This window comes from Etheostoma cragini, chromosome 18 (assembly GCF_013103735.1).
Source record: "Etheostoma cragini isolate CJK2018 chromosome 18, CSU_Ecrag_1.0, whole genome shotgun sequence".
NCBI lineage: Eukaryota > Metazoa > Chordata > Actinopteri > Perciformes > Percidae > Etheostoma > Etheostoma cragini.
The window spans coordinates 15,152,178-15,177,329 of record NC_048424.1 but is presented as its reverse complement, the minus strand read 5'-3'; the positions used below and the strand labels follow the sequence as shown (position 1 = coordinate 15,177,329).

The 25,152-nt window shown below is 40.2% G+C and overlaps 1 protein-coding gene across 4 annotated transcripts in view; it reads left to right on the top strand.

Moving 5' to 3' along the window:
* Nucleotides 1–533: 533 nt before the first annotated feature.
* cdk19 (cyclin-dependent kinase 19) overlaps nt 534–25,152 on the top strand; it is a 51,400-nt gene continuing 26,781 nt past the window's right edge. For 3 of the 4 annotated variants that reach the window (XM_034900991.1, XM_034900992.1, XM_034900990.1), the window contains exons 1-2: nt 534–801; nt 6,367–6,442. In XM_034900991.1, the coding sequence (XP_034756882.1) occupies nt 674–801; nt 6,367–6,442 (204 nt within the window). In that variant the 5' untranslated portion in view covers nt 534–673. The remainder of the gene's footprint in view (nt 802–6,366; nt 6,443–25,152) is intronic. The other variant, XM_034900993.1, reaches the window with a different exon arrangement.

Below are 25,152 nucleotides of genomic sequence, written 5' to 3'. Positions count from 1 at the left end.
AACGACTATTTGTTTTTTATCTGCATTATCATTGTAAATGCACAGTTCTATAAGTAACTCCATTTAGCAACCAAATTAAAAAAAAAAAAAAGTGTTAGATCCTGCGTTGGAAATCGCCATTCTTGATTTAAAAAAAAAAGAAAAGAAATGAAACACAACAGTATTTTCAGAGAAATAATTTATTTCTGTAAATATTTAATGTATTTGTTGTATTATCTTGATAATATTTAGTTTAGACAGTATGTTCTGAAATTAACGCCATTAACAGTTCAGTGATTATAAAAACATTTGTTAATATAATGTTTATTTAAAGACTATAAAGTAGCCTTTATACTTTGAAGGAACAACAACAGTATTTGCACACCATGAAATCCAAACCAGCGTTCATGAGAACGCAAAGAGCAACAAACCACAGCGAGAAACGCGGGTTGTAGTTTCATACCTCTCCGCTTTCAAGGCGGCGAACCGCGGCGCCTGCTCACAAGAACTATTATTCCCAGCGAGCCCTGCGCGCCAATTAGAAACGTCAACGAGCCAGTGAACATTAAGCGGAGCAGACCAAAATCCCAAACAAGGAAATGGTGGGGGAATAAAACGACCAGATTATTTAATTAATGCATGTAATAATTAATATTTTATTTTATTGTAAATTAAGACGTATTTATGGGTTGAAATGGATTACGACTTCAAAACAAAGCTGGCGGCCGAGAGAGAGAGAGTGGAAGATCTGTTCGAATATGAAGGTTGCAAAGTGGGTCGAGGCACCTACGGGCACGTTTATAAAGCTAAACGCAAAGACGGGTAAGATAACCGTGAACGTTATTGTTGTACTGACATAGAGCTGACTGCACGGTGCATTTGCTATTGACACCTTGGTTGTGTGTTAACCGGGGCGTTAGATTTGGACCTCCCCGAAACGATAACCCGTGTCTCTGTGTTTTTGTTTTCATGTAACGCACTCACTCACTCACTCACCAACGGCCCCCCCCCCCTTCCTCCCCTTCCTCACCCCCCTCAAAACAACACAACAATACAGTAAGCAGCGGTGCTACTTGTTTGGCAAGTGTCGTCTTCCGCGGTGCCGACGAAGCCAGCTTGTCCTTATAATGTGTTTAAACGTACTGGTATGGTCATTCAACGCGATAGGGACATTTCAGCGTCTTTTTGTGGCCAAGCTAGTCACTAATGTTAACACTACGCTGCCAAACTTTGTTATCACTCGTAGTCAAATGTAGTCTGTTCACCATTTTATGACTTTACGCTGTTACTGCAAGCATGTAAATACATACCAGCAACAGAAGATGGACAGATATGCTTAAACGTATGTGTTCTTTGTCAACGGTGTCACCATGGCTACAACACATTTGGCAAAGTTTCAGTTAATTTAGGTTAATCCCTCTGACTTGACAGAAAGGAAATGGAATGCAAGCAGAGCCCTTACAGGGAGATAGAAAAGTTGCTTTATTTCCTTCCTTTTATACTTTAAAGTGTATATAGTTAGTTGTTTTGCTGCTGCATGGTCAGACATTCTAGATTTTTTTTTGTAGTGTAATGACCTATTGGCCAGATGTGACCAATCCACATCCAATTGTTGTCAGTGTTGTTATATAATGTAATTTTTTAAACCTTGTTATCAGCATTTGCACAAAACTAAAATACTTTTCAGAGACCGGTTATCTGCCAGATGTGACTGGTGACCAGATGTGATTGAAGAGGTTATGTGTAATTACCTCTCTAGTACAATGTGCAGTGGTTGTGCAGTAACATTTAGGTTAAAACAATGACGCCTGACACGATATTACGCTATTATGACAATGATGTGCATACAGCTAATTAGAGCTGGGAAACATGTCAATATTATATATTAATATCGTGATATGAGACTGGATATCGTCTTTGATTTTGGATATTGTAGTATCGTAATATGACATAAGTGTTGTCTTTACCTGGTTTTAAAGGCTGTGTTAGTCATTAAATCCACATTACTGATGATTATTTATCAGAAATCTCATTGTGTAAATATTTTGTGAAAGGCAAGGCAAGGCAGCTTTATTTGTATAGCACATTTCAGCAACAGGGCAATTCAAAGTGCTTTACACAAAATCATTAAAACAGATAAAACACAAGTACAAACAGTTAAAAGTCATAAGCATTAAAAATCAATAAGACACATGAATATACAGTTGAAAACAAAATAGAAACATTAGGACACATAAAACACCAGAATAAAAGTTACAGAAAGCACCAATAGTCAACACTACAATATGTGGTATCGATATGGAGGTATTTGGTCAAAAATATTGTGATATATCTCCCAGCCCTACAGCTAATGCACATCATATTTAGTCAAGTTACATTTTCTATATTACATTTCTATAGCACATTTAAAACAACGTGAGTTTACCAAAGTGCTTTACAACTTTCATTACCTTTCATTAATTACTGTCTATCAAATAGTGTAAGTTTTACTACAATTGGTTTAAATACAGTATTATCATTTGTTATTTATTACACTGCACGTTTAACTGAGGTTGCAAAACATTAAACTAAGGGTGCAATGCATGCTTTTGCACCCTTGTAGAAGCGGGCCTGGTTACAGCCTCATTTTACCTTAATTAGGATTTAAATATAAATGGGCTGTTCTTAAATAGCGCTTCCATATAGTACAGCAACCATTCACCATTCACACACATTCACAAACTGTGGCCGAGGCTGCCGTACAAGGTGCCAGCTGCTCATCAGATAAACACTCACATACATTTACATATTTCCATTTACACTCGGATGGCGCAGCATTGCCCAAGGACACTTTGAAAATGGTGAAAAATGTGGATCAGTGTTTCCAGAAGCCAAGATGATGTCCTCAAATGTCTTGTTTTGTCCCCAATTCAAAGATATTCAGTTTACTGTCACAGACTAGAGAAGAAACTAGAACATATTCACATTTAACAATCTGGAATCAAAGATTTTTTAACTTTTGTCTTAAAAAAAGATACAGGTTTCTGAATGTCCTCTGCCTTCAGTCTTCGGGTGAGCTGTTCAGAATCTGCACAGCTTTCTACGTCACTAGCCAAGACAAGGTGGCTGACTGTAACATGCTAGCACTAGCATGCTAGCTTGTTCTCAATCACAACACTGCTGCAACACTAGTTGACCATAATCTCCAAAAGAACTACTTCCATGTCCCTGTTCTGCAGGTTTTCCACAAGTGCCCCCCGTTTAGAGGAAGTCTCCCAGCTAATCCAGCTTTTTAATGACCAAAGTTGGAGAAAGAGTTATCTAATTGATGTGATCTTACCTAGCTACTGCGCATGTGCGACTCCCAACAAAGTTAGTATTGAAGTGGGATGTTTCACTCTGTAGCTAAAACAGAGACCTAAACACACAGGGTGAAAAGAGGATCTGCAACAATGTGCAGTACTACAAAAATATGGTGTTTTTTTGAAAATGAAACCTTCTAAACCTATTCTGGTACAACCTCAAAACACAATTATGAACCTGAAAATGAGCATAATATGGACGCTTTAATGCTTTGATACAATGCTACAGTTTGTACAATGTAATATTGTGGAATACTTTTATGGAAAGATAAACTATGAGTGGAATGTGTAGAGTTTCTGCTGTTAGCCTGGATTGTATTTGAGAAAGACAGCCAAAACGTTGTGTGTGCGTTATCTGCACAATTAAAGTATTTAATAGTACTGAGAGGGAGGGGAATGACATGCAGCAAAGGGCTGCAGGTCTGAGTCGAACCCAGGCCTGCTGCGTTGAGCAGTGACCCACCGGACATGGGTGCTCTCTCTACCAACTGAGCTATCCGGGTGTCCATGTTGTCAGTGTTTTAAGAAGTAAATACATACAATCTGGAATTGTGCCTCTGTTGATGCCCGTCTCCATCCTCTTTCTTTATGTTGGCGTTCTAACCTCCGGTGGATTTCTGAGGACTAGGGTTACCTGCTCCTTAGATCTGTGCAGGGTAAATCCAGACAGCAGGACGACTCAAACCACTTTTTAACGTACACATTCAACCAAAACAAGTTCCTTCGTGAGATTATTTAGCAAAGGCGCCGTGGCTCCATCCGGCGCTTAGCCCCTCCCAAGACAATTGTGATTGGTTTAAAGAAATGCCAATAAGCCAGAGCACGTTTTTCTCCCATCCCAGAATGTGATGTCGACCATCCAGACCCTCCTCAGCAGCGCTATGGAAGTAGGTCTTGCAATGCGAGACTAGGTTCAGAGAAAACATTTGCAGTGCTGCTTGTCTCTGGTGGTTTGTTAAGCACAGGGTTATGGTGCTGGCATGGCATAGTACACACATTAAGAAGATCCAGTCCCCAGTGCAGCCACAGACCACAGTGTTGCGAATGTGACTGCAGAGCGATGCCATTTCAGAGGTATTGCTGGCAAACAATAATCAGCCAAAGAGGAATGCTGCAGGGGCTGAAGGACAGTTACCCTTTGGGTGTTATTCGGTTGTGTGTGGCCGACCATGTGGCTGTGGAGCTCGTGGTGTGCCCTCACTGTTGGATCTCTGAGCAGCTGTTCCAGCATGTTAAATCGACACCAGAGGGAGTCACCGAAAGAGAGTCCTCTGATTGGCCGCCTAACCTTGTTAGTCGGCGTCAGCGATCACTTTCTCTTCCACAAGTGAGACGGCAAAATCAAGTTTACAGTGCCACATGAAACATTATTCTGAGATGATTCTGATGAAGCCTGATTCTCAGTGACATGACAACGGAACCCCCCTTTGTCATGTTATTTTGAGTAAAAGACGAGTGAGAAGTCATCTCCTGTCCCTTGGATACAGTGTTGGGATGTAACACAGTGCCAATACTTTGTTGCTGTGCTTAAGTAGAATTATCTGTACTTTACGTTGTTATTGACCTTTCTGGCAACTTTTACTTTTAATCCACTACATATCCTGAATAAAATACTTTTACTCTACTCTACATTTCCCCTCAGCCTCTTTGTTACTCAATACTTGCAAGCAGGGGTGTCGGACTCGGGGCGAAAAGAGGACTGAGTACCCATAGCTGTGGATCCTGGGAGGGGCTCATAGAAAATGCAGGTCTACAGGTCAAAATACATGTTTGTCAGACTTTGAATTCAATGTTTAAGAAGGTGTGGAAACCTATATGTCACTATATAGAAGCCACACATAAAGTACAAGAGTTTACTTTTACTTCTAATAGTGCATTTAATATCATAAAATTACTTTTGATTCTTAAGTACAGTCAATGTTAGATTTAAGACTTTTACTCAAGTAATATTTTAAAAGGGGACTTTAAGTTCTACCAAAGTCTGCTAAGATGCATTTATCCAGTATTGCTTTCAAGTCCTTTATAAAGGACTGCTTGGATATTGTCTTTGAGATGCGTTCAAGAGCTGGAACAATTAGTTGATAATTTGATTGGTTGATGGACAAAAAACGAACTGTTTCAGCATTCAACGTTCTCTAGCTCTAGCTTTTCAAATGTGAGGATATGCTGCTTTTTTTTAATTTATATTATATAAAACAAAAGAACTTTTGGATTTAGACCAAAAAAAAAAGGAATCTCAACATGTCCCCTTGGGCTTTAGGAAATCATTATGGGTTTTGGTTTGATAGTTGAAGAGAGCGTGCAGGCTCAGACTTGTTGCACTCTTAAATAAAATACCTGGAGGATTATGTGGAGGAGCTGGTTTTCCTCAGCTCTTAGCGGAGTAACCTTTTATGTCAATATGACTGAATTCATACAAGGGCATGTTACAGCCCAAAATATGTAATATTATGAGCTCTTTTGAGCATCTGTGCAACTCAATTAGTATGAGAGATGTGTGCCTGAGAGCGCCGGGGATTTCATCACCATCTCCAATGCAAATTAGGCTGAAGTGGGTTTGGTTAGCATGACAGGACCTGTTTGACCCGTGTGGCCTGCTCACTCACTGAATGAACTTGTTACTGGATTCCGTCCACAGATTGTGTCGACATTTTAATTATGCCTCTTTGCACTTTTTTGAAAAATAAATGTTTTTCCTTTTAGCCCTCTTCACTCCTCTGTGCTCCGGTTGTATTTCATCTGTGTCTGCTGAATGTGCTCCATCCTGCCGTCTCATATTTCACTCATACACTGGTGTTGCACAAATGTGATTCACGAGGGCAAATGACCAAGCTGCAAATGGCCGAAAACAAACACAAAGACGTAGCTAAAAAGCTATGGCGAGGCCGAGGTGTTGTTTGAATCCTGAGCATCACTCTGTGCATCGAGGGTAAAATTGATGCTCAGCAGTGTCCCGGGCAACAACAGAGCACTCGAGATTGATGTTGAAAAGAAAATCTGTGTCGTCTAGTAATGTTGCTCCCATTTTCTCTCTTCTTCTCTACAGGAAAGATGAGAAGGAGTATGCCCTGAAACAAATAGAAGGCACTGGAATATCGATGTCTGCCTGTAGGGAAATCGCTGTAAGTTGCAACTTTTGTTTTTAGTGTGTTTGGTTCTGAGGTTTAATTTGAAAGGAAAGGTTCAACACTTTAAATATTCTACTTCACTTTCTTTCAGAGATAGAGATGAACAGATAAAATATAATGTATATTTATATATTTTATCTGTGTGTGTATATATATATATATATATATATATATATATATATATATATATATATATATATATATATATATATATATATATATATATATATATATTTTTTAAATATATATACAGTATATATTGAGTTGAGAGCTGGAGTCAAGTAGTGCTTAGTGTAGCTTAGCCTAAAGACTGGAAACAGCTGTCCCGGTCCTGTCCCATGTGAATAAACGTGCCTAAATCTCACTAATCAACACGCTGTGTCTCCTGTGTTTAATCTATACTAATCAATACACAGGCAGACATGAATAAGTACATAAGCAATAAGCACAGTTTGTAGTTTTGTTGTTGTTTTCCAATTGTCAGCATATCATTTCTTTGTTTGTGCACAGGTTAGAATATTTAAGATAAGACCCTTTTACAGTTGTTTGTATTTTAACAACTTTAGACAAAGCCGGGCTAACTGTTTCCCAGTGCATCCGGTCTTTATGCTAAGCTAGGGTAACTGATGCAAGCTCCACACGAAGCACACAGACACGAGAATGTTACATACGTAACAGCACAAGTTGTACATAAAGAGCATCGTAATTGTATGCAGGCCACAAAGATACATACAAAAGTAACACTAAATGTAAACAGAACTTTGTTAGTTTAAACAAAACTCCACAGGCCACCTTAACGTCTTGTCATTCTACGTTTGTGCAGTGTTCCCCCTTTAAATAACTGTGAACCAGATGAGAAAATGTATCAGGGTAGGGGTTCAAAGTCTGACACTGAGCCCCCCAACGCTGCTTTTTTAATTTGGGAGTTTAGGGGCATGTAAACAGGAAGTATAATGCGGAATAAAATGAAGATCTTGTGAGTTCTTCTGCTTTTAATTGTTTACATTTTTGGCCAATTAGCATCAATAAAAGTGAAGGAGCCAGGTGTACCCTTGTACAGACAACTAGGGCTGGGCGATATGGAGAAAATCATACAACACAATATTTTTACCAAATACCTCGATATCGATACCGGAATGATATTGTAGTGTTGGCTATTGGTGCGTTCACACAATATTAACGCAATGAGATTTTTGATGAATAATCAACAGTAATGTGGATGTAACGACTATGTGGGTAAAGGTGAATAATAGAACAGCTACAATAGTTTGGTAAGATCCAAAAATGACATTTTACTGTAATGCAGCCTTTAAAACCAGGAAAAGACAACACTCATGTCATATTATGATATTCAAAATCTAAGACGATATCTAGTCTCATATCACAATATCAATATAATAACGATATATTGCCCAGCACTATAGACAACTATCACTGGATTACTTTGATCCTGAAGAAAACTTTAAATACACAATCAAGTTCTGCAATATGTGTAGCAGTTATTTATCTAGGATTTTCTAGGAAGACAAAGGTGTACCTCGTGTGTTTGTGTTTAGATTTGGCCAAGTTATGAGGAATGAAGGGAGATTTGTGATGCAAATTATAGGCATCTAATGGATTTAAAGGACTTGAATAAAATCCATGAAGGCCCGGCTTGGGCCATTCCCAGACTGATGGCAGCATAAATGTAGAGTCCAATAGTTGGAATTGGAATTGCAAAATTAAGAATGTAAAAAAGCTATAAGGCCGACTCCATAGGGTGCTACATTAAGTCAGTGCTACAAGCTAACTTGAGATTTAGAAATACGTCTACGCCTAAGTGTCCAACTGAGCCGCAACCACTGTAACTGTAGTTTAATAAAAAAAATCTTAAAAATACATTTAAATTCCCTTTGCTTAATGGCTTAGGCCTGGTGGGGGGAAATTAAGGCCAGGTGGGTCACCGGGCTTGCATAACATGGGTGAAACCCTGTGTCTCTTTCATATCAGATAGGATCAGATAAGGGCATAGTGTCTCTTAACTCATTATCATCATTATTAATAAGGGCTTCAGTGGCAAAATCAATTTTAAAATCTGTGACCAGAAAATGGCTATTCTGTACTTGTTCTTTCCTTCCCCCCGTTCTGCAAGTGTAGAACAGAAAACTGCCCCTTGATAGCTGAGTGGTTACAGCGCTGCCGTATAACTGCAACGTCCAGTGTTCGATTCTGACCTTTGTTGCATGTCATACCCCTCTCTCTCTATTTTCCCCATTTCTATCCTGTCCTCTTTCAAATGGCAAAAAAACAGAACAAAAAAAGTTTTCTTCCTTCATATTATAACCTTTTTAGGCTGACTTGCTGGTATATGGTGCCAAATATTGCGTGAGCGTTACGGTTCATATCGTCTTGTCAGCTCTGTCCTGTCTAAACTGTTATATATTCCATGTATGAAAGGGGCTTCATAAATTTGATTTGCCTCTGTATTGTTGTTATTGCAGAATAATTTGGAATAAAACAAATATAACATTGAACAACAAATCCGATTATTTCTACGGTCAACCTTTTTGCTGTGAACCATGTGGAAGACTGGGTTTCCAGCTAGCACTTTGAGTCTACAGTATTTGTTGTGGGTGGGGTTGTGGTTGGAAAGTAGCCAAAGGGCATGTCAGTCAGCCAATCCTCTCAGAAACCGCAGCTAGACAAAGAATGTGGCACTCTAAGGCTGTTAGATAATGGTCTCTGGTTTCCAGTATACCATGTTCACCTGGAGGCAGGCTATGGGCCATGTGGCGGAAGTACAATCATGGACACTAATCAAACACTCCCGGTAGTACAGAGCAAACCGGGTGTAGTTTAACTTGTAGCATGGTTACATATTGACAGTTCCCCTTTTTTTGTTCGGCCACACGACCAGAGCTAGGCATACTGCATTTAGGGCCCATACCAAATGGAAACAAATGTTTTTTAGGGATTTGAACAAGATTACTTTTAACTGCCATGCTATGCTAATTGATTTATTTTGGTATTTTAATGCAGAAGAAATGCCTGAGAGAAACTTATGTAAAGCCTGTCTTTGTTGTTTTCTTGTGTTTATTATCCCCCCCTCCACACACACACACACACACACACACACACAAACACACACAAACACAAACACACACACACACACACACACAAAAACACACACACACACACACACACTTTTGCTGTACCCAGCAAAAGTGGTAGTGTAACCGTTGGCTAAAATACGCTAACAAACAAAAAGATACAGATGAATGTCTCCAGTACCTGGAGGTCCACGTTCATCCGCTGGTAAAACTCCCGTTGATCATTCACAGCTAGTTTTGCTCTCTGTCTTTATTGAAATGATTGTCAGAAATAACAATATTGCCAATGCATCAAGGGTTATATTGTAAGAAGAAATACAGCCCAACCAAATCATCTGCAGACATAAAAAAACAGAAATACATGACCCAGAAGACACTACGTAACGTCAAAGCAAAACGGATTGTTAAGTGATGTTAGCTGTTTACTGAACATGCTGTGTAACTCACCCGCATATCAAACTACAGTATGTTGACTGGCTTGGTTTGAATATGGCTGAACAGCATTAAGATAAATCTGGTCATGAGTGTGAAAGAGTTATTCGGCAAGCTTCAGAAGTCTTTTTGTAACTATCTAAGCTGAGTTAGAAAATGCAAGACTAGGTTGAAACAGTGTATGGTCAATGTGCTTATTTGTGGCCTAATTGTTACAGGGATTGTCAGCGATGTTGACTTTCTATAAACATAAATATTATATATCTATATGTAGTAGTCCCAGTAATATTAATTGTTGTGTATTGAAGTAGCATATCAAATGACATGGTTCACATACGTTTAAGACAAACGATTTAGGACTGCTTTTCTTTTATTTATAGTATCAAATCATAACAAGAGTTATCTCAAGACAATTAGCAGATAGAGTAGATCTAGACCACACTCTATAATTTAAAAAGACACAGCAATTCAATGAATTCCCCCAAGAGTAGGCATTTAGTTTGACCGTGTCGAGGAAACATTTCCTTTTGGGGAGAAACCTCAGGTTGTGAGGAAAACTTCCTTTAAAGCTTAACTCTCGCAAAAATGCAACCTAGGGTCTTTTTGCGAATGTACCCGAGTCAAACTTTCATTGAAAAGCATATTCAGGATGGAAGCTCCACTTTTTAGATTTACTGTATTCTCGTTTTTCGGTCAAATGGCCTTTTGAATGGGAGTGCAAGGGGCACTAATATGTACGCAATCAAAATCACTATTATTGCTATTACAAACACTAAGAAGGCTCGACACAACATGAAACTTTGCTCCAAGTATCACCAGGGGCTCTACACATGAATCAGCATTAAGAACATTGCTTGTGTTCACAGAGTTTACCAAAAAGAAAGCTCCGGGTGGCCTTCTACTGCTCCACCATTGAGAGCATACTGACATACTGCATCCCAGTGCGGTACAGTGGCACCTCAGAATCAAACAACCGAGCTCTTCAGGGTGTCATCACCACTGCACAGAAAATCATTGGCTTCCCTCCCTGGTAGACATCTCCAGCTCTCGCTGCCTCACCAGAGCCAACAACACACTGAAGGACCCTTCTGGATGCCACCTGTTTGACTGTTTGCCCTCTGGCAGGCGCTACTGGTCCCTCAAAGCACGGCCCACCAGACTTAAAGGAGAACTCCGGTCTATTCCAACACGTAGCTCTGTTGTTTGGATATTTGGAGTACTGTCAGTAGCAATGAAATCAAAACCAATCGGTGCTGCCTACACCTTGTTATCCTTCTGCTAGAGTTAGCACCCAACAGGCTTAAACAGGGCAAGTTTTTCAACTTGTTTCTAACCTCTAAACATGTTCAAACGCAGTAATTCTGACTGCAGTAGATTGGACAGAAAGGCATAAAACTTTAATCCAGACCTCTGTTTATTTCCTGGTTGAAGTCCACACTAGCCGATTGTCAAACTCATACAATCCACCTGTAACCTGACACCAGTGGAGCCAGGAGAGCAGAGCTGCCGCCTGCAGCAGGTCAAAAGTTCAAGAGCCACTGTTGCTTAGTTACCTTTGCGCATGCTCAATAGCTCTTGAACTCTTGAACTCTTGCAGCTCTCCAGGCCCTATTGTTGCGTCAGGTTACTGCCTGTTTTTACATGTTGTATGTGTTGAAATCGACCGGAATTCTCCTTTAAGAGCGTTTTCATTCCCTTGGCCATACGCACACTCAGCTCTAGGGATGCTAATTTTGATTTCTTTTTATTCTTCTTCGGCCAACCCTCGTTTACCGATCATTAACCATTAACTGAATAGGTGGAAACTGAGTCCCAGAATCAGCGGACAGCTGTGGAGTTGTACCCAATGCACAGCCAAGCGGTTGCATGCATTGTCGTGGGCAGTGGACAGTTGAAAGTGCAGCCACTTTCCTGGACGCTTTCCTGGATGCTGAGCATTCCTTTCCCCACATAATCAACCTACGAGGTCGTTAGCAGTATCTGCCTAGCAAATAGATGTAGTATATCTTTTTTTTACCATACATACCATTTCGTTAAAGGTCCCATGGCATAAAAACTTTACTCCATAAGATTTTTTAACATTAATATGAGTCCCCCCGCCCCCAAACCGAACCCTGGGTATCCTGCTCTGCCTTTGACAAAATGAAAGCCCAGAGGGGCCAATCTGGAATCTTGCCCCTTGTGAGGTCATAATGGGCAGGATTACCTCCCTATTCTCCGCCTAGAGAATTTGGCCCACCCATGAGAGAGAGACATCATGGCTTTCAAACGAGCACAGTGGCAGTTGGTCAAGGGCACACTACAAGCCTCCACCTTGCCCCCCTCTCTCCTCCTCAATAGCTACAGACTTAGAAATGGCACATACTAAGGAAAGCTCATTGTGGGACTGGCTCTAGTGGCTGTGAGTTTGCACCAAGGCTGAATTTTTTGAAAGAGACTTCAGATACATTATTAGGGGACCACTAAGGTCTATATGAAAGAGACTTTGGATACAGTATTAGGGGACCACAAAGGTCTATATAAAAGAGACTTCAGATACAGTATTAGGGCACCACTAAGGCCTATATAAAAGTGTCAAAAAAGCAGCATATCATGAGTCCTATAAATAACCTTTTTATTTTAATTTAAATATTGTTATTTACCGTTTAACTGTCGGGAAGGGAATACCTACTGGATCCTGTGCAATAATTCAAATTTATTCTACTGCAATTGTATTTAATTATTTAGTCATTATTTTAGAGCCTGTTTTTGCCTGCTTTGGATCAACTGACTGCCTCTCAAGAATCACTTTGTCTCTTATGGACTAATAGGGGCAAGAAACCCTGTGAATTTCCTCCTCATCTCGCTTGTCTTCTGAACATTATAACCACCATGAATTGGTTTTGCTTAAAAAGTCTCTAGACTTGCCCAGGAGCAGGACAATGGAGTCTTTGTGCCTCCCAAACACCAACTCGCTTGCTTTAGCAAACTGCAGTTCAGCAACTGGCATGCCACATGCAAGTTGGGTTGAGGCAGAAAGGGTTGAGAGAGGCTGGTTTGGCTGCAATGTGTTTTTTGGTTTTGTAGCATAAAATGGCCAGGGTCTTTTATGATTTTTATGATTTTATGATGCGCCTACAATACGCCTCTTGAAGGATTGAAGAAATATAAGGCATGATCAATAAAGCAAATCAACGCAGGTTGCTTTTAAGGTTCGTCGTTCTTATCAATTCAGACATGAGACAGTTAATTATCCAGTCAGTCATGCTTTTCAGATGACATGAGGTGCAGTGTGATGCAGGTCAAGCAAAAGCAGCATTAAATAAAATTTAAAAACTATTGAGTAATGACCTGAAAGCTGTTTGAAATGGCTGGAGGGTTGCGTCAGAAACATCCGGTTTCATCGAATAAAGATCCCAAATTTGGTACTTTGTTGTTACCACACATGCCTCCACTACTTCTGAGATGAGTGGATAGTATGCTTTCTATTTCTATATTTGGGCGTTGGGCTGAGGGTGAGGATCAAAAACAGACATAACTGTAGGTCTCAGAAAGAAAGAAAGAAAGAAAGAATGGAAGAAATCGTTAGCAAGGTTGATCTGAAGTACACCAAGACAATAAAACTTGCACACTTGACTGATCAAGCTGATGAAACTTCATTTTTTGCTCATCCTCCTTCACATGGAGATCAGAAGTCAACTTTACAAGGCCCCCTCATCAAGATGTCAGGGCCTTAAATTATTTCCCTTGTCTTTTTTTCCTATCTTATCCTGCCACCCTGTTTTTTTCACCTGGATCATCCAGGCATTCGCATCCTCGCTGCATTCTCTCAGTCAGTGGGCAGCAGGTTGCACAACACTGCCTACTGAGGGTTCACAGCCTTTAAACCTCCGCGACAAAAGCTTCTCGTGTTTAGATAATGCTTGGGCAACCTGGGTTAATCTTCTGCTAGCCGGTTGTAGGAGTTGAGCTGGCCTGTGTGGTTTGAGTTCATCAAGGTGGGGCTTATAGATGGAGGGAGTTCAGGTAGGGTGGGAAACCGGAACCTGTTTGTGTTTGGATTGGAAATGAGCTACAGGCTGTTGGCTGTAATGTGTAGTTAGTGCTTAACTCACATAGAAAGAGAGAATATGTCATATAATTATATCACCAGCATGTTCTTATGACTAATTATAGAAACAATAATGAACTGTTAACTCTGCATGATCAAATTGGCGGTTTCAGTTTTTCTGACATTTCATTTGGCAAACATGGCACAGTCAGAGCAAAGAAACCCTATAATTATTGACTCCACTCAGGCTACATTCACATTTATACATTTTTCATTTAAAAACACATCTTTTAAAGCGTTTACACCTCACGTCCACACCACTCTGGCTTGAGAGCCCCTAAAATGGAGACATTTGGACATGCCGGGTTGTGTTGTGGTCTTGTGTTGTTCTGTTGTGCAGCCACTTTCCTGAAACTGCTTGTGCAATCGCTTGACCAACACAAGTCTGCAAGTCTGCAACGTCTGTGGAGCATCCCAGCCTTTCTGCCTACATGCGCAGGAGGCCAGATCTTATTGGATCAATTTGCAACAGAGTTCCCCTGTCCATCAGCGTTATCAGCCTTACCTGTACGTGCATTGTACATTGTTAGTAAATCGTCTGGAATATCGTTTTCAGACGAGCTAGTCTGAGATAGTGTGTCTATATCAAGAACGTTTCATTTACGGGATAGTTCCGGTGCCTGAGGGACCGACATGATCTGCCAAAGGTGCTAGTTGGGGAGCCCTGCTAACTGTCTTCTTGTGTTATGCTGAAGTGATTGCGAAGCTAGCCAACCACCAAGGACTTTGCTAAATGTTTATGCCATGACTTAATAAAAACAACATTTGAGGGTCCCCTCAATAGAAACAACTTGCCGATCTGTGCATTACAATTATATAATTTTCCATTGATTAATGTGTGGTTCTTAATGTGGCCCAGCTAAAGACTTTATTCAGCTCTTTTCAGAGTTTCTGTCCAGATGCTGCTTTAGTAAAAAGACATTAAAGATCAATGTATTGTAGTATCTGGGACTAAATATGCAGATGGATTAGCTTGCTAGCGGCAGTGCTAAAACTTGTAAACATCAGCCTGCTGGTCTTTGTAGCCTCTTGAGCCTTTTCTCTTGCCAATAAAATCATCTCTGATCTGTCGTACGTTTCCTTAGCAATGTCGCCCTCAATCTCAGCAGTCAACCTGAGGGAGTAAAATGTTAACAGGAGGGACGGTGCCAAAACGAAAATATGAAATGAAAACTCATTTTGAAACGGGAATCGTCACTGACTCCCTGCATGGAATTGTTTCTCCACAGTATGATTCTGTTTAAATACATACATATGAAATTGTTCATACTTGTGTTTCTTCATTTCACTCATTTAATTATTATTGTAGAACTCCATTCACCCACCTGCTCCTGTTTCACATCTGTTCACTCCATTATGTTTGACCTTCCTGAATTGAAACATTGTTCATGGATTTAACTATTCCCATGAAACCAGTCTTGTTTTCCCTGTCGATCACAATGGCTTTTGTTTAGCTAAATCTCCTGACCTCATAAATATTCCCTTTCGTCTCCTCTGCGATTGCAGCACATGTGGGAAGATAACAGTAACAATCATTATTTTCTTTATGATAGGCTTTTCCATGTGAGTGCAATCACTCCCTCAGTAATAAGGATCTGCTGCAAGAAAATGTCACAGTAGTAAATTAGCCGAACCGTCCTTCACCCTCAGAGCTGGAAACATGAAATGACTTGACTTCGTCTTTTCTTCATCCGTCTCCATTAGGCAGCCTGTGTTTCCTGGCCTGCGTCAGCCATTCTTCCCCACCGTGCTGATAACTGTGCAAACAGCAACATATTTTAGTTGTATTTGTAGAGGGTAGAGTTGAAAAGCTCAAGCACGTGGCTTCTAGGTATCACATGTGCACTGGCTAGTTGTCAATAAATGGAAGACTTTGTTTTTTTCATTGTTTGATTGAGAGTCAAATAAACAAAATACGATCAGGTAAATCATATACAGTATAATACTAGTAAATCTGCAAGAGCTGTCGTTTTAGTAAAATAAATGTAACCACAGACAGTGCCCTTCTGGTCTAAAGCACTACACCTCGTGTCCGTAAAGCTGCAGCTTGCAGTCCATCACAGACAGCCTGGTCAGCAGAATATGTCTGTAAATAACACTAAGTAACTACTGCTGCTGCTCTGCTGATGTCTCGTCCTGCCAGCGGCTGTTACTTTGTGCATTCTGAAGGGATCAGGCTTGGCGTTGCATGTCCCCCCCCCCCCCCCCCCCCCCCCCCCCCCCCCCCCCCCCCCCCCCCCCCCCTCCAGTCAGAGAGTGGCAGGCAGAGCCCTGCACAGAGCAGCCTGCAGCGGCTTTATCGACCTGCTGCTCTCCAGCCACATGAGAGCCGCCATTATTCAGTCCTCAGGAGCAGGACGAGCCTGGCTTTCCTTTCCTGTGAAAAGCCCATTCTTTCGTCTGATGTTCAGTGTTTTCCCTAGGTTTGTGGGCCATTATGATCATTATATCTGTGTCTAAAACGATGGAAATGTTAGAGCAGTTAAATAAATAACGCTTAAAAAAACGTAAAGTCATCCACTGGGTCAACCGTTAGATCTGAGCAAAGTGATGTATTTAGTTCTGATGCTCACATTGATTTTACATTCAAAACGGCTTGAGTTCTGCGCCTTAGCCTTAAGCGTAATTAATGCTTCTGCGTAAAATCTACGCCGTGGTTATGTACTGCATGTTGTACATAGAGACAAAAACCTGCACCAGACCCTGTGCCGTGGCCTGACGTGCACCTCTCGAAAAATGAAACTACCTGTAGCGTTGCTCGTCCGTGGCTTGGTGGTTGCATTTCCGCCTCGACTCATTTCCTGGTTCTCCTTCTCCATGAACCACATGAATTCAAGGCGAGGGTTAACTTCCCAGCTTGGTCAGAAAGCACGAAGAGCAGAGCTCTAGAGTCTTTGCTCTGAAACAAAACCAGCAGAAAGCGGCCTTTAGAACGTTGGTATGGTGTGTTGTAGTTCTTTCTGGAGGAAATCAGTGTTGGTACATGCGTGGTGATAAAACTACAAATTCCGTGATTATTGCAACACCCGCCCACGAAACTATGTCTGCGTTTGGCTAGGCCTACGTGTGGAAAATGGTAAAGTGTACTTTTAACGAGACATGGCTAGATCACAGCAATTTCCGCTGTTGGTTACAAGCGCTACCCAGCTCCAGGTACCAGTGTGTTTTAGCCGATCTTCATTTTGGGCCTAAGGTTTCGGGCCTTTACTCAGAAGTGCCCCAAAGCCTGTTCTCTTGTTCCTGCCATGTTCTTGCTCATTTAACCGCCAATTTAAACATATTGGTTATGTTCTTTTTAATGTATGTACAGTATGTTTTTATAAAAATTGCGTACAGTTTTGGATTAGTCAATCCCCTTTTCAGTCTGTGTTTTTTTCCTTATTGATGATCAGAATCTTCTCAACAGTTCAGTACGATGAGGACATTCATGAGTTAGCCCTCCGTCCCTGCTCATGTCGGAGAATGGCCTAAACGGCCCGTACTTATTAGCAAATCAAAGTGAGTCACAAGACTTTCTGCACTTGGAACATTTTCCCACCGGATTTCTGTGGCTAAAGCGGGATTACAGACACGTCATTATGGCTCATAGTGGCGTTTTCCCACTACTTGGTTTTTATTCTTTTATGTTATTACACCAGCAGCTACCAAACATTCAAAATTAACGATGCAGGTCCTTGTTAAATGTATTTATTTACAGCCGAGATAAGTATATGTTTTACACAGAGTAACACGTCAGATAGCTTAAGAAAATCATCAGGTCCATGTTGTTTGGTGACTGCCATGTGTACGCAGGCAGTGAAGTGGTGTGTCAGTATTATCAACATAGGGAAACGTTCTTGTCAGAATCAGGATAAGAATAGGTTTACTTGTCACAATAAGTACACTTGGAATTTGCCTTGGTGAAAGGTGCATGCATAAACAAACATATCAAACATTAAATACAAAAAAACTATTAAATACATACAAAGTTAACCTTTGCATGAGAAAAAAAGGCTGATTGGTTGAGTGCAAGATTGCAACGAATATAAAGTACATGCAATGGGCATATGTAATGTTTTTATGGAGTGAGGTTCTGGTCCTGATGGAACGTGTCCTCCAGCCAGAGGGGAGGGGTTCAAACAGTTTGAGTCCAGGGTGAGAGGGATCTCCCTACCTAGAAATTGCCATTCAATTCAAATCCATTCAATTTTATTAATAGTGTAAATTCATAACAAGAGTTATCTGGAGACCCTTTACAGATAGAGTAAGTCTAGACCAAACTCTATGATGTACAAGGACCCAGCAGTTGTAGTATTCCCCTCCAAAGCAAGCAACAGTGCGACAGGGGTTGAAATGAACAGTGGCAATAATAGTCACAGTAAAAGATAATGGAACAGTGACTAAAAGAAATAGTTTGTAGTAGTTCATGGCATAGCAGGGCACAGCACGGCATTATTAGGCACAGCAGACGTAGCAGGGTGTAGCAGAGCATCGCAGGATGTGGAGCAGGACCATGACAACAGCTGCAACCATGATTTTGGAGCCTCCCTGATCCAAGGAAACATGCTGGGGGAAAAATAACATAAGGACTCAGGGGAGTGACTCCCCAGAGCTAGGTTAGTAACAGGCATTTCTGGGACATGGATGCACACAGATGGTAAAATAAAGGAGAGAGGAGCTCAGTGTGTCAAAGGAAGTCCCCGGGCAGTCTAAAACTATTACAGCATAACTTAGATACAGGGTAAAGAGAGGAGCCTGGTCAGGCTCTACTACCCTGCCTCTCTCTAGTTTTATTATATTTTTGATTATATGGTAGATGAATCTGACGACTATGAAGAGAAGCAGAGAAAAGAGGGGGTGCCATGTCAGATTGGCATGGTTTTATTTCAGTTTGCCCAATAACTGGTTTGATTAGCACTGAGAGATGATTTTACGGAAAGTTCCCCATGCCAATCTCTAGGTATGGTGAAGGGTATGTGATGGGGGGGGGGGGGGGGGGGGGGGGGGGGAGGAGGAACTTTATCAGGATGCATAATATCCTGAGCCATGAAATAACTGGCCTTTAATAATAAAAAACCTGCCTGCTTCTATGGCTGTTGAGTGTGTGATGAGTATTTGACCCCCCAAAAAGATAATTGTAATGTAATTGTCCGTTCTTACTCGGAGGATGTTTACCGAATTGACCAAGGTTCAGAATCTTCGGCGGCACCAGAACCATCCCGTAAACAAAACGTTGTCCGTTTAGACCAGTAGGAACTCATCAGACCCACTAAAAAATCTGCTTCAAAAACTATTTTTTATACCAGTCCTAGCAGTCTTTGCAACTTGTAAACTTGCAGGATTTTGAATATTCCATATTTTTTGTCTGGCTCTCAATGGTAAGACCATTTCTTCCAATCAAGATGCAAATATTTATCATATACTTTTATTGAGTCAAAGCAAACTACTTTGTGCGCTCATGGTAGAGCTGAAACGATTAGTTGATGAATTTATTACTTGATCAACGGAAAATGAATCGGCGACTATTTTGATTTTCGATTCATCATTTTAGTCAAGCAAAAAGACCAAATGTTCCGTGATTTTACTTCTCAGAAGTGAGGACTTGCTGTTTTTCTTTCTAATATGATTGTAAACTGAATATCTTTGGATTTTGAAGCTGTGGGAAATTGTGATGGATTTTTTTGTGATTTTATTGACAAAATAATTAAATCAGCAGCTGAATCAATACTGAAAATAATTGTTAGTTACAGCCGTAGGTAATAAAGGAACGTGTCACCCAGTGCAACGCGTGGATTTGTTTTTAACAACAATGGAGGTCTGTGGCACAGAAAATATATATGAGGCTGGGATACATACAATACATGTTAATTCACTGTTGGTTTGAGTTGTTTTATGGGATTGGCTGACGACTACAAACAAACTGAATATCAGCATCACCTACTTACAGTATGACAGCAAAACACACGTAGCGTAGATGATCCCGCACCCTGCCATTCATACCAGACATGTATTGCAATGCGCCGATCACAAAGCAATCCTTCTCCTGTTGTATCTCTGTCTCTCCCTCTCTTCAATAGAACGATATGTGTAGCGTATATGTGGTTGTGTGTGTGTGTGTATCACTCTCTCTGTCTCGCAGTGAGAAGTCAAGACAGACAAAGTCACCATGAACCTAGGTGTTTTATTTTTGAAATATTTATGTAAAGTATCCAGCTGCACTTTGGTCTTTCATGAAAATGCGATGCAAACAGGGAACCAATGGAGATTCTGGAGGACGGGGGGTGGTAGGGTCACGTGTGTAGGCACTAGTTACATGTAAATGGTAGTTGTGTTAAACAGATGTTCCTGATCCTGCATCAAATGCTGGGTTTGTGTGTGAAAGTAGCATTAGTGCCACATTGATCCAGGGATCATATGAGGTCTCAGTGGGTCTGTCTGAACTGGCGCACGGCCCTCAGGGTTGAAAGTGGTGCCATAGAGTTGGGGGTGTACAAGCCCTAAACCCAGGGCTCATGACCACAATGCCCCATTATAGCCTGTGGATTAAGGTTGTGATTAAACACAACCCTCATTTCCCTATCCAGAGGCCAAATCAAACAGCATGTATACAATTCTTGCATTATTTTCCTCAGTGTGTCCCTTGCTCTGTCGCTGGCCTCAACAGCCTGTGGGTACAGCACTAAAAACATAGGAATATAGTGTTTTTGCTGCGCAGTTGATCCAGTGCTTGGTTTCTTTTGATGATTTTGTAATTTCAGATTATAGTCTTTCTTCTCACAGTGCCCTACCTTAAAATCAGCACTACAAGCTTTGCAAAGGACACACCAACTATCCTGGTCCCTAGCAGATATGCATTGAAACTGGTTAGTCCATCTCTGTTACTAGCCAAAGTGACAACTTACTCTGGGCATTTGATCCAGTCTGATGCGTTTCCTTTGTTGAGGAACAATACCACAACCATTTGATTTTCATGTCAAATGTGTTTTGACAAAAAGCATTTCAGCAACAACTCTAGTCTCAAAAGTGCTTGTTGGATCCTCGTCTGAGGACCCCCTCTGCCTTCCGACATCATTCTGAACCAAAAAAATCTTGCAAGCATTCCCACACTTTACAAATGGTAGTATATTGACAGCAAAAATATTTGACAGAACTGAAAACTAATTCTGGAAGAAAGTCAGCTTTTGAATATACTGTAGTTATTATAAGGATTTAGGAAAAGTGATTTTATTTTATGCATCCATGACAGCGTGGCCATGCACTGTAGATGGAAGACGAGCTAATAACTACTTTTAAAGTTTATTGACAACTTTAATGTCGTTTTAGTTTTCAAGATAATACACATACTAAATGCTGCTCAATGTCTTCGTCTGGTGGCTCACAAATTCTACTGTCCTCGCTTTTATTTTGAAAGTAGAAGGAAAGAAGACCCTTCACTTCAAATTGAAGAGGTGACGCTGTGCTCTCAGTTTGAGTTTGTACTCAGGGGGTTCAGACTGAGAAAAAGACAGCGTGGTCATCTCCATTGCTGCTTGGATGTTGTAACACAAATTCTTCTTGCATGCATCCTGTACAACTAAAGAAATTGTGATGTCGGTCAGTACAGGACTTTGTATCAGAATAAAATAATTTATCAATTATATAGATTTCCATTGAATGTTATACCGACATAGCCTTATGCATCTAGTGCCCCCATAAGGTTGTTATTAAAATATCTTCCCATATAGTAAAGGGATTGCTGTGAAATTAAGTATAGACTTTCATGTTCCCCAGAGGAGGATTTGATCCACGGACCAGATCCAACGGTCAGGTCACAATTTATTTTTTCCTTTTTAAATTTATTTTGGCAAACACATTCTTATATATATTCTCACTCAGTTATAGCTGTACTACACACACAATATATTTTGAAATTTTCCATTCTTCAATTATCCAAATGCTGCTATTCCAAAGTTTTTTTTTTATCAGTAGGGCATAGTTAACTAAATATAGTCGACCATGGGAAGCTCTTCACTCCATGGTTCACCAGAGTTCTATGGCAAGGAAAACCAACAAGCCCATACACATGTATACACTCATGCATATCTACACATATACAGTACCTACGCACTCATATCTACAAATATCCACATAAATGCACACATGAAACAAGAACTTACCTACAAATTATTTCTTATTGATATCCATATCTATCAGGTCATCAAATAAATTTGTCTAATGCTTTGGTTAAAGACCAAATACCTTCAGAACTAATCCGTCTCATCTGTAGCAACTTTGTGTTTACTGGTAATAAGCTAATGTTAACATGCTACACTAAGATGGTGAACACTGTAAATAGTATACCTGTTTAACATCAACATGCCAGCATTGGGAGCATTTAAGCATGCTGATCTGATCATTTAGCTTAATGCACCAACGTGCCTTACAGAGCTGCTAGCATTGCTATAGACTGGCTGTTTGTACCACATGTTTGTGTGCAGACATGACTATTCTTGAGATCCTTTTAGTAAAGTCCAAGTAAGCTACCTTATCCAGATGAGTTTAAGTTATAATCAGACAGTGAACCAGAGCAAAAAAGATACTCAAATATGCTTTACATGAGGAACTAGTACAGTGATACCAGTACAGCCCTGCTACCAAATAGTCTCATGAAGGAAGTTTTTAAGATGGAACATTTGCACTTCACAAAAGAAAATTCCACATTCCAAAACATTAAATGAAAGTTAACACAATATAGTAACGTGAGCTTAAATTAGCTCTTACAAGTGTATCGCCGCGTGTACTTCGTCCACAACAACTAGAGCCCAACTGAAATACCAGCGGGCCGATATTATCGGCCGATATTGAGCATTTCCCAATCTATCAGTATCGGCATTTACAATGGTCGATTTAAATATCTATATATCTATTTATATAGATATATAGATACTTATATATATATCTATATATCTGCGTTGTTCATTGTTCAATTTTTTGAGAGGTGCACGTCTGGCTACTTAACCCAGAAGCAGTAATTGGCCGTAAGTATTATGACAGAATGGGTGGCATTGACTGCTTTTCAGTTCTGTCCTCCTGCATGACACACCCTGCAGACATGGAGACCTGTCTAAAGAGCATGATTGATTATGGATAGGCAGTGGTGGGTCGGCAAATGGCACAGTGTGAATAGGAGGGGGTGAAACCAATGAACCAGTTACAAAGACAGAGAAAGAGGTTCAGCTTGAATGATGCAGCTGCACTGTGCAGCATCAGCCAGGATGGAGGTCCTCCATTATGTAGCTGTCTCACTGCTAACTTCCATCATCAGCTGCTGTTACAGCATTACAAGTTCCTATAACGCTACTATGGATTAAACTTCTTTGGAATTGGGAAACCTAATTGCCGCATTTCTGTGACTGGGATGGTTGTTCCCATTGGAATCACATTGTATTATTCACTTACTCCTGTTACACTTACAGTGTCCATTGACATACAATAATAATCACTAAATATGATAAAACTACTTAACAATTCAAGCTTTAAGCTCTGCATTGTAAGTTAGTGGTGTTTGTGGAATTTAAAGCCATCTTGAATTTAGTCTGACTAATTTAATAAAACCATCCGGATGAAGATGGATGGATGGATGGATAATTTATTAATGTCTTAGCACATAATATTAGCAAGATCTTTAAATAGTCAACAGCAACTCTGTCATTAGCTTATAAGGTACTGTGTTGTTGGAAACAAATCCCAATTCTTAAGTTCTGTTTGTGATGTTTAAGGTTTTGAAACTTTGCGGTGCGTTCCTCTGGGGAGTGTGAAGAACTTGAATGGGGAGTTCCCAAGGAACGGGTAAAGCATAAATACAGGTGCCTGCTGGGAAGTTAGTTATTGTAGTCGGATTTAGCCAGCTTATCAACACACTCAGCAGTGGAGGCTGTTAATGTACATCAAAACCCTTAGTGCCGATCGTCACAATCCTTCTTTGAGTCCAATCTGAACACACAGACATGATGCACCTCATTTTAGATTCAACGGGACTTACTTCCTTTCTGATCTTTCCATCTGCGAATCCATCGTAAATACGCGTCTAGAAATCTGCTAAGAAATCATAGAAAAGTTGTAGCCCATACTGAATCCATGGCAACATTATACTTCTCAATTACATTCCCAAAGCACCATGGAAACTGTGACTCCTAAACTCAGGTGATCATTGTATTAGGAGTCATCCTCTAGGACAATGAATGTGTTTACAAAATGTTCAGCCCATAGATAATAAGAGATGTACCTGCAAAATGACATCTCGTCTCATTTGAAATGAAATTCTCCATGCTTATTTTGGATGGGATGTATTAAGAAACATTTTTGAATTGTTTACACTGATATATGATTAGGTAAAGATATGCTTTCATATTAAACAATTTAAAAGTTGTTAGATGTCTTGTTTTAGACAGTAAATACTCTGTCTTGATTGTGTAATATGTATCTGTGCTGTAAATTGAGTTATTCTTTGTCATTTTTGGCTGCAACACAGGATCATTTTCAAACAAACGTATGTGATTAATCTGCATTCAGTGGACGTGTTTTTTGCTTGTGTACAATATATCTTTTTTCTTACATGTTTGCACATCACATAAAGACATTTTTTTGTGTTGCAAAGACTCAGAGGGAAGTTTGTCCTGCACAGGAAAATAAATGTAACATTAATTGACAAAATTGTTGGACCATCATTCACAAATTTGTGAAAGGAGAACATCAGACTTTATGTGTTGTGCGTTTTCATTTTAACAATAAAGACATGAACCGCCAAGTAATCAAAACGAATGTTACAAGGTAGACATTAAATGTCAAAAACTTCCACTGAAGTTGAAAGAAATTTGAAAGCGTGCCGGATCTTCCTTTTACCTGCTTGTTGCCCGGTGGTCTGTTGTGTTGCCAGATGCCAACGCTGACAAGCTTCTGTGCTGCGTTCAAGTTTGCTCGGCAAAAATAGATTTATTTCAAAAACACTGAAATAAAACTGCATAAATACACAATTTACCCAATTAAAGAAAACATTGACTCTGTTTTTGAAAATGAAAGAGATCGCCATTCCATCACAACTTTTACTCCAGGAACTGGGTTCCAAGGCACCCCCC